The sequence below is a fragment of the Apteryx rowi genome, unplaced genomic scaffold, assembly GCF_003343035.1.
Source record: "Apteryx rowi isolate R43461 unplaced genomic scaffold, aptRow1 scaffold_377, whole genome shotgun sequence".
In the NCBI taxonomy this organism is placed as follows: domain Eukaryota; kingdom Metazoa; phylum Chordata; class Aves; order Apterygiformes; family Apterygidae; genus Apteryx; species Apteryx rowi.
The window spans coordinates 116,496-129,621 of record NW_020450274.1 but is presented as its reverse complement, the minus strand read 5'-3'; the positions used below and the strand labels follow the sequence as shown (position 1 = coordinate 129,621).

Here is a 13,126-nt window from a genome sequence, read left to right as displayed (position 1 = left end):
CCTTCGAGATATCACTATTCTGTGTGGATACCTGTCACCCCTTAGCACACTCAAATCCTCATGTGAATATCCTTTCTTCCACATGACACGGAGGACTTAGAAACTCATCTTTGTACCAAGGATACAGCCTGGAGCCTGATGACTAGGTAAGCTGAAGGAAAAGCTTGCAGAGAACAAAATCAAAGGTGGATGGAAGAGCTCTGCTCGTTTCCCAAGCTATATTTTTTCCCCACAAAATCTCCAGGTGGAACTTCAGAGCAGCTGTAGCTGGGGTGTCCCTTGGAGGTGGAAAGGAGCTACTGAAAGAATGTTCCTCAGTTAGGAAATACTCTTTCTTTTGAGCAGTTTCTTTTCTGCAGAGGTTTTTGTTGCAGAAGGAGTTATATAAGCCATGATACTTAGGACACATTGGCTAGCTGCTCTCTCTTCATTTTGTGCGAGCTCCATCACATCTGCTTCAGGACCTTCCCTATAGCATTTCACTTGACTCCCTTTTGCATTTTAGCCCACAGAAACTTGGCCTCAGATCTGTAAGTTAAAGGAACCATGTTCCAGCTTCCACATATACCAAAGACCAACACCTTCCTTTCATCTTCATCCTTGCACGTAAAGAAAAGTATAGAATAAAGCTCACCATATGCAATTAAAGATCCGCCCCTGCATGCGTACAGGAGGGGCAGGGTCCCATTCCCTTCGCTGTGATATTGCAGACCAGGAATTACAGTCCAATGGAGGCAGCAAGAAGTATTTGAGGAACTATTCAAGACTGAAGATTGCATTAGGAAAACAAGTATATGATATTTTTCTCTTCTTTTTTCTCTTGTAATTGTTTATATATTGGTATAATTTATCCACCTTTATCCATATCAATTTGTCATCATGGCCTAGGACATTTTTTTGTGCAAAGTGAAGGGAAAACTAGCATTTGTATGGAGGAAAGCTGTCTTTGATGGAACTGTATTATAGCTTTGTTACTATCAGTTAACTTAGAAAAATATCATGGAGCAGGAAATAAAAGCAAACAGAAGCTCCATATACATTTTTGCATGAAGGCCACTTTCATGGATATATTGACAGAGGGAAAAGGGCATGTAGCAAATAGGCCAAATCTTTTAATTTGGTAATGCTGTACTCCCCATATGAAATAAAGTATGGCAAATATAGTTAGCCATATCTGCAAATTGCAAAGGGTTTTATTAAACCTGTGGTGGACCTATCCATATTATTGTTACAATTGGAGATTGTTAGCAGTCACAGAGACAAGAATTGTAGTGATCTGAGAATGAGAAATTCAGCAGGCTGCATCTACCTGGAGGTCTGGAAGAGTAGCAAGAATTCCCTTGAGTCTGGAAAACTGGGGAAATGTCAGGTTGTGGCTGTCCTATACCTAACTGACTTGAAGACAAGGATCTTGAAGTCCCAGCCAGATGAGTTGATAGGGAATAATGGCAGTTTCTGGGGGGCCCTAACTGCATGTGTGTTAGCTGGCTGAAATGCATGAAGTGCATGAAGTGTAATTAAAACTGATGGGTTTTGCAAAGTTCTTTCATTTCAAGAAATTGGCAGTTGCTGACAAAACTGTTTTTGTTCAGAAAATTTCCAGGAAGACACAAGCTTGTCATGTGTGTTTGTATAAAGAGCTATTTTCACTTTGCTACCTCATTTAAATTTCTCCTTTGGAAGGGCAGAAATTCTAATCACAGTGTTCCACGTTTGTGAATAGATGATAGTGCTGTCATTTGTAGTTAATATTGATTAAATTACAACCTACTAATTAATAAAGTGCAGAAGACTGGGTGGGTTTGACTTCCAGCATAAGTTTTCTGGTGAAGAAGGCATCACTGAAGTGCAGACCTAGCAAGACAGCATTCTTCAAAATAAAATATATTCACAGCTTTTGTTGCAAAGACAAGACAGGCATGGCAGTATGGTAGAAGATCTCTTTTACATGATGTTACTGTCACTCTTACTCTTGTCTTATTTAAAATCTGTTATTGGAAAATAGAATTAATGAATATAGGTAGTTTTAAAATGAGATTCTGCTTGAACCTCATAGTACAGTTAACAAAAGAAGTAACCAAGTCTTTGTGGCTACGTGCATTAATAACTGATTGTTTTCATAACCTTTGCCTAGCAAATTTCCTACAATTGTCTATTATTTATTTTTGATGAAACACAAAGTCTTATAACATGGAATCATCTGTGTTGTGCTGTTATGGTCACCTTTTACATGCTCATATTAAATCTTTCTCTTATTGATTTCTCACATGCAAGATAGTAATGCTCTGTGCCTATGACTCTTTTTGCATGCCTGTAGATTACTACAGGATAGTTCATCAAGAGTACTGTCCTCTGTTGGAATTGATTTTAGATAAAGATAGACTTAGCTAACCCAGTGAGTCAAACTCTTTAGGCAAAAGTATGCAGATCATGTTAAAAAAAAACCAGTGTCAATCTGTTATCCATATAATGGGATACCACAGCTGTTCTAACCCAAGACTGATCTTTCAAATGTGAAATATTCCCTGGTTTTAACAAGAAACTGCAAGTCAGATACTTCTCCATTACACAGGCAGAAAACGTGCTATTAAAAGGGCAGACCTGGAGACTGCTGGCTATGGTGTATGCGGTAACAAGCAGTGTTAAGTCTCTGGACGGTGTTACCATTCTTTTAGGTTTATCTGTTAAGCTTAATATAAACACGTAGCTGAAACTGATCAAAAAAATGTTCCTTAAATTGAAATCCATCTCACCTGAGTTTATGTAAAACTTACATATCTAGTATAAGATGGCCATCTTATTTTTATAATTCATGGAGAGACAAAAACATCATGAAGAATACATGTCCCGTAGCCCGATTTCTAGTCAGGTAAGATGAACCCTATCCTTAGTTCACAGAATCACAGAAAAACTTACCTTGGAAGGGGACTTTGGTTAGGTTATCTGCTCCAATCCCCCCACTCAAAGCAGGACTAACTTTGAAGTTAGATCCAACTTCAAGGTAGGATCAGGTTGGTCAGGGCCATGACAAGTCCTAAAAAATGGAGATCCCGCAGCCTCTCTGGGCAACGCGTTCCAGTGTTTGACCACCCTCACTGTAAAGATTTTTTTCCTAATTCTAATTGGAATTTGCCATGCTGCAACTTGCATCTGTTGCCAATTCAGAAGAAAAATGCTGTTTGATCCCAAAGAAACTTTGCTGAGGAAAGTTGAATAGACCAGGTTTTTAGAAATACTCTTAGAAACATTGATTTAAAGAAGATATGGAAGTTTGGAAATGAGTTTGCATGTTAAATTGTAGTCTAGTTGCTGTTTTATAGGCAAAAGTTGGCTCTCACAGCATCTTACCCACTGGAGAGGAATAATGTATGTAGACGTGTGTCAGAGTGATACACTTGCTTGATAAAAGCACAGTGTTGTAGGAAGTAGACAAGGTTCCAAAACGAAGAATAGGTCTTCCACCACCGTTTGCYATGTTTAGTTCAATTTAATAATATATTATGTGGTTTGTATATAATGTACTTGTGGTATTTGCTCCTTATGTGCTTTAGGTATATATATGTTAGGTGTATATAAGTTTTGGTGCCTGAGTCATCTTATCTGCAAGCTACAGCAGACTTATATCCTCTATGTCAAGTGTGGTGTGGGGGGGGAAGTAATGCATATTGATTAGTAAACTTTATCTTACTCTTTTTATCTTTAGTTTCCTCTTTATTTAATAACTTTATGAAATAGCCTTATTTATATAAATAGTTTCCTTTTTATATAAATATAGAAATATGTTTCTAATTGTTAATAATATCTTATTAGTTGAGTTCTTATATACCTTTTTCTGCAGTTTGAATTCTGTCATGTCATATTTATAAACATCCTTTGATTTTACAGTTATATCTCACCCTTCTCCTATTTTCCATTGTTCTCATTCACTGTGATAATCTGGGTCTTTTGGGCCATACAGTACTCATTGTAATCTTTACTTTTTAAGATGTTGTAAATTATTTTTAAGCCAACCTTTTTTATTCTATAATTGTTTCCAAATTTGACTGAAATAGTTTTTCTGTATGCCACATTATTTGTATATTTTTACATCTTTTAAAATACAGAAACAAAAATGCTTCTCTCTTTGATTGTTTTTATTCCATTTTTTAAATTAATTTAATTTATTATCTGCTATTTCTGATTAAGTATGAGATTTCCTCATCTATCATTTCAATTATTCACATTAACCTACATTATTTGCTTTCTCTGATGCCTTTGTCTTCCTTCTCCTGTTTGTTCTCTGCATTAGTAGTGCCTAAAGCTGAGAGGAAATAGAATACAGATTCAGTGTGGCTGAGTGCAAAGTTCTCAATAAACTAAAGTTTTGTACTCTCTTCTGATATACTGCAAGCTCAAGTCAAAAATACTGCACTTTGGTATTTTGTCACACATTACATTTTTCAAAAAATTATTACCTTAATGTATGGATTTTTCCCTCTAAAATACAAAAGATAATAATTTTGGAAGGTATGATGCCCAGTCAAGAGCTTAACTTAGAGCTCTGAGCCTTCTCCCCACTAATCTGCTCAGAAGCAGCTTAACAACAAGGATTTCCCTTAAATGGGGTTGGGGAGCACTCCTACACACCCTGCAGAGTTTTGAAGTCAAAAGGGATTCATGAGTTTAGAACAGATCAGTAACAGATATAAAAAACCTGAAGTGAGCTACTTTGGACAAATGAAATAGCTTCAGCACTAACATTAATCCTGATATTGTGGAAAGGAAAGGATTGAATGATGATATGAATTATGCAAAGTAACCCAAAGTTTCATCTCTGTCATGTAAAAAAAGAAAATTGTGCATTTTTTCTTGCATGCTGTTAAAGTAAATCATCCTATGACACTGGGCAATAGCACAGAGTAATAACACCAGTGGATAATAAAAGAGCTGCAGTCCTTGAAGATCATTCATCTGCAGGAAAAGAAGCCTGAGATAAGAAGAGATGAAGGCAAATGATCAAGCTCTTGGGTATTCCTAAAAGAATAGAGAGGTAACTCTTGAATTCTAGCTTGTTATTTTATGATTTCCTAGGAAATAAGACAAAATTATGTTCTGGTTCTTCATCCATCTGTTTCATTCAGTGAATGAAACAAATATCATGCCATTTTACGTGGTCATAAAAAGAAACCCTGAAAAATAATGGGCCCTGATTTCACTACTGCTAAAAGAAATTCTGAAGTGGATATTAAAGAATGCATGTGCATAAAGAAATAAAACCATGGTTATTTTCCAGGGCTACTTCTGTGCTACTTAAAGAAAACAAGTATCTTTAAATGCAGTTAGCAAAGTCAGCAAGAGGTATGGGAGTTATGTACAAATAAATCCATATTTTTATGTATATAGTCCATTAATCTGGATTTACAAGTAAACCCTTATTACACTAAAAACTTCCTAAAAAGCAAAGGCAGTCTTGTGATTTCATAAGTGTGGTCGTAATGTTAAATGTCAACCAAAGTTCCAGAGAAATGTTCTGGGTGAGTATTAGAGTTAGAAACAATGCTGTAAGATCTGGAAAGGCTAATTGTTTTAACTGTTCAGTTGTGGTTTTAGAAGATATGTGGGGAAATAGTGACTTTGTTTTTTATTTTCGTAAGACTTTGTAAGATTTTTCTTTAAAAAAAATTTTTTTATGTTTTAGGGCAGGCTGTAATTATCTGTATTAGGACTGTTATACTGATCCTTCTCACAGAGGAACTAGTTTCTAATAAAAAGAAATCTAGAGTAATATTTTAAAAATCCTTGAGAACAGAAAACATTGTGAAGACTGACCTCCTCCTTTGCATTAAGGAAAAACAAGAGGGAAAATAAGAGCATTTTATTTCAAGTGATGTGTGTTTTTTTCTCACATCTACATTTTTACTCCCCCAATATACATTTCAGTTATTATAAGCTATTTTTTTTTTATAATAGGCAGATTGTTTTTAAAATGGGATCTGTTGTCAGACTTGAAGTTAGAGTATCAGAGCATTTCCTGGGACAAGATTTCTGAAATCTTAGCACATATTCTCAGCTTTCTTTGTATGCTTGATCCCTGATATGAATAATCTACGTCTAAACTTTGTCAAGATTCAACCCTTAGCTAATGCTGTTTCCTAAAAAGATTGTATTTATTTGGACAAAGCAGGTAAATCAGGTTATGGTAATTTTGTTTCCTGAAATCAAAATGTGAATTCAGTTTTGTCTGTGAGTGTGGTGAACTGAAGGCAAGTCCTTGCTATCTTTTTCTGTTTGCCTTGATTTGTTTTTAGAGCAGATTTGCATTTATGACCTGAGACTTTCCTCAGGTTTTTGTGGGAATGCACCTTCACTGAATGTGGTATCATATAAAAGTGTCATAATCAAGATTCTAATTTGAAAAAACAAGCAAACCACTGTCACTCTGGGAAAGAAAAAGAGTTTTTTTCACTGAAGAGTCCTTCATCCCCATCTTCATCATCTTTTTCAGAAAGCTAAGAAATCTTTAAGATCGTTCTGTCTACAAATTATAAAACATATTTTGTGCAGGCACGCCACAACATTTTCTTGTAGTCAAGGCTTGATAGAATGAAATATCTCTTATAATTCTAAAACCCTGCTGGAGAATGAGGAAATTATGAGACTTAAGTCTTCAAGATTAAAGGATGACATATCTGTACCATGTTTGCTGTTGCATGTATTTCATGAGCTGGTCAAATACCTAGAAAAAATACATTGTAATTAGATTGTAGACAAAAGGATGTCCCCTGAAATTAGTATCAGCATTATCAGTTGCACACAATCATGCATGGCTGAAGCTCAAACCATTGCTTTTCATGTACTTGGTATATTTTCAAATATTCCTACTGCGTTTTCATTGCTTTCTTCACAGAAATCAAGCAGATGATGGATTATTCCTCTTTCATCTCTGTAGTAATGAATAACTGTGGAAAACATTTTGATATTTCCATGGCTTGAGGCATCAGTGCCCACAGAGAAAAATGTGTCCTTTTCAGCAAAATCTTTAATTGTTTTCTCAGTTCAAAAAAGTAATATATTTATGCACAAAGTAATATATTAATGCACTAAACTCGCCCCTACCCCCAGGTTATCATTTATCTATGGGTAAATCTTGGAAAACTACAATATTTAATTTGCTGTCAGAAATGATGTATATGAATAATAGTATGGTGCACTTTTTGTTCCTTCAGCAGTGAACTTGAAAAGCAATTTTCCTTGTATCCTGCATTTTCACATTTCTTAGCACCAAAAATCTTTCTAGATTTTTATTTTTGAAAGTTATACTGGAATTATTTTTCTGAATAGCTTGTTTGCATGCTGTCTTGCGTCTTTACTATCCACCATGAAGAACTGAGAAGCTTCTTCTGCATAAATCACACAAAGCTTTATGCAGTTTTTGCTAGATTTGCTGAACCACACAACATAATTTCTCTTCTCATTGTAGAAAGCAAAGGGCTTGTAGAGGGTACATCTTGAATTACTGATGCAATATTTTTATCACAGTCACAGTTAGGATCCATTTAGGGATGTAACTCAACTAGCTGAAAGCACATAATTAATACGTATATTTAGTCTTACACATGAGCTCTCTATTCTGCACTGTAGCCTGAGTCAGTAGACCTCTGATACTGTGATCCACAATAAATACAAGGGATAAAAATATCTTTGGGAAACAATGAGTTAACAGCATCAGGTATATCTATAGAATAGGCCAAAGCTATGCTGAAAATATAATTTAACCTGTCTTTCTTTGCATTTCTATGGTAGTTGAAGTAATTTCTGTATGAAGTTTACCAAAAAATTTATGATCTGTTGTTACTGAATTTAAGGTACCAAATAAAATGTATTATTGTTTGAGACCAGAAGTGTACAGATTGGTCTCAAGAATATGGTTTGAGAAAATGAAACAACCTGCAGCAAAAATAGCTCAGATTCATTGAGGCAGTAATTGCTCTGGGAGGGAGACCCCTGCCCGTATTTCTGTCATTTCCATTTTTGCCTCTGTCTAACCAAACTCTTCAATTGTCAAGCAGTCATTTGTGCAGGGATTGATAGAATCTCTTCTCTTTGTTTCTCTGTGTTTTGATTTGGTTTGTTTTCTTTGAAGGATTCTTCAGTCTTCTGAAACTCTTGTGCAGTCCCTGTCTTAAGCTCATATCAAGTCTGTTTTCCTTTCTAGTTCTATTACATGGCCCAAAGCCTCCCTCCTCCTCCAGTCTTCTCAGCAGCTCAGTGCATGCTAGCTGCGTGCTACAGTGAAAACTTCTGCCTGGACTCTATTTCTAGGCTGCTGGCCCTGGATGAAAAATTCCAGAAAATTCTGGTATGGCCTCTACTGAGAAGGTTTTAGGCTTTGCCAGAACAAGTTGGCTCACTGTCCTGTTTTAACTGACTTACGTTTCTCACTGAAGTATGTAGTTAAAAATAATAATGGCCATACACTAGAAGAATTAGCTCATTAAATAGTCACTAAAAACCCTTTTCAGACTTTCTTTCCTTTCATACAATCCTTTCCTGGATACTAAATGCAAAAAAAAAAAAAAAAAAAACCACAGAACTAGGGTCAGAGTGCACTATCCTTTTTTTTTTGGTCTCAAATATGAAGCCACAGTATTGAGTGTTTTGGATATGCAAGTCAGTGCAGTCTTATAATAGCACAAAAGAAGAACCTAGTTTCATCTTTGCAATCAGTTATTGTTCAAAGACTGTTTTCTCAGTCCAAGTTCTGTACTGGAAACAAGGCTTAATCACAGTTACATTGCTTACTGTTGCTGTGCAAATGTTTGAATGATTGATTGAGCCTTTCTCTTAAACATGAAAAAATTAATGAGAAGATGCCCCTGAAAATAGCAGGTGGGAGGGTCAGCTAAAGCATTTTAGCTTCCTTTTATGCCCCCTTCTGTGTATAACACATAAACAATTATTTTTAATGATTTTTGGATCGCTGGTCATGAGAATAATAAGTTCAATTTGAAACAAAGTAAATAGAGCGAGTAAAAGCTATCCAGATTTTTGCCTAGAGCTTTATCTTTTGTTACTTCTGTTTTCAATTGCATATTCTTTATATTGCATCATTTTCCAGCCCATCTTAGTCCACAGATTTTTTGAAAGGGTCACAATACAATTTTCTTTTTTATAGGTACGTTCAAGAAGAGAACATCATGAAGATATTTGAAGTCTTTTCGGGTCTCTGTAGGAATGGGCATTTAAATAAGACTGTGGTTGAAGTAAACCTGTTTTTAATTGTTTTTTTTTTTCTTTCAAGTTACTGATTCAATGAACAGTGAACAAAATAGTTGAACAGCGCATTATTTTCTTTCATGGGCAGTGAGAGGTGGATGTTTGCCCAGGGAAAACCTGGACCAGTGTAAGACATTACAGCCCATTTAGCTGTGGATAATTAATTGCCCTTCTGACAGAGGGTGCTGCCCCCCACTCTGCTGGCATGAAGGCCTGTGGGAGCACTCCCTCCTCTGCTCAAGCAAAACCAGCTGTGTTTGCTGCAGCAATTTCAATAGGTGTCTTGAGTTAGTATGGCCCAGAGCATACCGGGGAGAATTTGTGTGACCCACACAACTGGCAGGGCTGTTGCAGGAGGCGTTTCCAGCCAATAGTGATACAAGCAGCTGAGACCAATAACATCTTATCCACACCAGTTCAATCTGCCAGCCTCCGACTCTGGGGTTGCACTGAGAGCGTACCCACCTCCTTGCCATGTGAACTAGCCCAGGGAAAATTCTGTGGAGAGCAGTGTGGTCCAAGCTCTTCTTCTGTGATAGGATCAGACACTAGACACAAGGACAGCGGTGGCTGGGGGACTGGCTTTTCCCTGTCCATCCTGTTGAGGCTATTGCACTTTGTGTAAATGAGCATTTGCTCTGCCAATGCTTGGTAAGACCAACAGGTATTGCCGAGTGCCATACCTTTAACGGAGAGATTGACCTGCTTGGGGGTTACTGTGTAGCACAGTGGTTAGCATGCTTGCATTTCCAGTCTGTCTTACATAACAGGTGGAAGAGGACTTGAACCTGGTTTTCCAGCACTAACTCTGGATTCACAGGGGCTTCCGCCTCTAATTCAAGACTCAGTTCAGCAGAAGAGCTTGAAAAGGTTTAACAGGTTAAACTCAAGAAGGGATGGAGGTGGGTGAAAACCCAGTTTGAGAGTTCCAGTAAGGCTTAGGAATGAACTAGAGCTTTCTGTAAGGCACCATATGCCCAGAGAAGGAATATAGGGGCCTGCATGTGAGTGTGGCAGCTCTGGAAGAAGATGAAGGATTCTTGACTGGGTAAGACCCTGAGCAACCAAATGTGACTTCAAATTTGGCCCTGCTTTGAGGAGGGGGGTTGGACCAGGTGACCTCCATGGTTCCCTTTCAGCCTAAAATATTCAGCGACTCTGTGATTCCAGTTGTGTCTAGATGTTGGTTCAGACACTGTTTAGCCATAGATTTATCCCAGTCTGGGTAGTGCAATTCTGCTTGTTTGTGTTTGTGTAATTAACAGTGGTGAAATACTTCTATTGGTATCAGTCACAAAGAATCTAAATAGATATGTCTTTGTTTAACAAGTTGAGAGAATAATCTGAGACTGTAACAATAATGCTCAGTGTCATATAAAACTGAACTAACTGCTATTACTTTTTTGCCATGAGCACAGATATTATTTCTTTTGGGACAATTCCAGCAAATAAGATAGTTCTTGGGTTTTTTTTAGCAAGTTACTCTCCTTATCCCTCCCAAGAATTTGCTGTAATCTTCATTTGTAAGCCTAATGTGCAAAAATGTCTAATCACAGTTTTCTAGTAGAAGAAACTAGCCTAGTCATGGCTGTTACAGAGGGGAAGTTCTCAGAAAGGAGAAGCTGATAGGGATTTTGTTTTAATTTTCCTGTATTTCAACTTGGCTTTCCCTCACTTCTCCCTGCACTCAATAATTTACCTTTTGAGCCTACAAACAGTTTGGAGTCTGAAATCACTGTCATCACAATGGCTTCACTAGCTGGACTACATCAGTGCTGGAGGGCACCAACCTTGATTCCTCAAGATGTTCTTTGTTCTCTAAGAAAGAAAATTGTCCTGGAGAATATATGCCCTGCCTCCATCTAGGGGCTACTTCTCTAAAGAAGTTAAATGAAGACCTAAAGGTTTTTTGGTTGCAGAACTGGGTGGCACAATAATATATTTTGTTCAAAGAAGTTTTGGGCCAGATTTGTTAGTTTCTATAGACAGATGCTGCTGAGATTGACAGGCACATATATTCTGGAAAAAATGAAGTATTGGGTTTTAAATAGTAGTATTTTTACTATTTTGACAGTTTGTTATTAAACAAAAATGTTTCGGTGCAGACATCCATGCAGACATGCAGTGTGAAAGTACTCTAATATTTTGGTCTGTAGTTTGAGAGGTACATGAACAAAGATTTTTCTGCATAAACTCTTGCTGCATGGATTGTATTCCACTGGTACACAAGCTATTTTTTGATGACCATTTATCTGTGAATAGCAGGCATATTAAATTCTCTTCAATTAAAAAATAAAAAAGAGCATACCATTGCCAAGTATCTTATCTTATCCAAGGGCAGATGGAGATAATATGCTGCCTGCTAATAAAGAGGAACTGTACAAATCCAAATTGTGCCATTAGCTGTTGGCTTTGTGACTGAGAGAAGAGATCTGAAACTAGAGGAAGTAAGAAGTTGGCAGCTGTACATTGGTAGCTAAGTATCTGCTCTTACGTTGTTGATGCAGAGTCAGAAATTGAGGCTGTGAAATGTTAATTGGCTTGCCAGGAAGTGGGTGAGCATTGTGGCTTAGTTGATTAAGATGGTGCAACATTAAAAAGTGTCAGATGGAGAGGTTAGTTAGACTGGCAGATCTGTGTTTAATCATTTAGACATTACTGGTTCTGAAATGGTAATTCAGTTTCTTCCATAAAGTATAACTTTTAATTAATGTTCTTTTAAACTGCAACATATTAAATATATTGTTTCCAGGATATTACAGTAAACATTGGAAGTCATAGCAACCATTTTATGCAAAACAATTTGGTAGGGAATTTTATGCCAACTTCATAGAAACACCCTCACCAATTTAATAGATGTATGTCACTCAGAATTAATGGTATATTTCAAATGCAGCTATTTATGCAAAGAAGTAATAGTACCTTGCAGTTCTTTCTATGAATTCTGTATGTCTTGCTTCTCCTTATTTTAACAGGTGACTGAGCTAGAGTGTGTGAGCAGTCAAGCCAATGCAGTCCACACACACAAAACAGAATTAAACCAGACAATACAGGAATTAGAATCTACACTGAAGAAAAAGGAAGAGGTATTTGCTAACATTTATTCTTACCTTTTCTGGTGTATCATTGCTAAAGGCTTTCAATATTAACCTTATGACAGTTGATAAATACTGCGGTATTTCCTATAGATATTATGAAGTAAAAATCCATTTTTTTCAAGTTCTTTGAAATGGTTAATATTTTTCCTTGTATATAATTACATCAGTCCAATATAGAGTTGGGTATCTGAACAACAAAAAATATGATTTTTTCCTGTTTGCTTTTACCAAGTATCTTTCCTTGCAAAAGTAAGTCTGCATTGGGACACACATGATTTCTTTAGAGGTCTCATCATACTGATGCATTCCAAATTCACTAAGAAGTGAAGCAGTTGTAGGCACATCTTTCCCTTTTCTGGAGAGTGGAGTTCACAGCAAGAAATAGATCAATCTCTTTTTCAAGCCAGTCTGTTTTTCAGACTATTTCTGACTAATATAGCTGACTTCCCAGATCCCTAAGATCAGTCCTTTTCTTAAATGTATGCCAACCTCCCATCCTGTATTTGATGATGTTTATTGTGCCATCTGCCTTGGGCTGGACCAGCAGCAGGAAATATGAGGAATTAGAGTAACACCTGCTTTGGCATACGTCCTAAGGGAAAGCTGATTTGTATCCTAAAATGATACAGAATTGCGCCTTTGTAGCGGCGGAAAAGGGAGGTGGAAGGAGTGAATTTGAAGCAGTGTTTGCCCTGTGTCATAAGAGGTTCCTTGAGATTTCTGTGATTCACAGTAGGCATTGATATATTTGTTCAGATGAGCAGCGTGTCTGT

At 36.8% G+C, this 13,126-nt stretch overlaps 1 protein-coding gene across 7 annotated transcripts in view; it reads left to right on the top strand.

Moving 5' to 3' along the window:
• The window catches only part of HOMER1 (homer scaffold protein 1), a 133,453-nt gene that overhangs the window by 91,774 nt on the left and 28,553 nt on the right, over window positions 1-13,126 (top strand). For 6 of the 7 annotated variants that reach the window (XM_026073767.1, XM_026073762.1, XM_026073764.1 and 3 more), the window contains one exon: window positions 12,231-12,341. In XM_026073767.1, the coding sequence (XP_025929552.1) occupies window positions 12,231-12,341 (111 nt within the window). Of the gene's footprint in view, window positions 1-505; window positions 3,728-12,230; window positions 12,342-13,126 lie in introns of those variants that run through there. The other variant, XM_026073769.1, reaches the window with a different exon arrangement.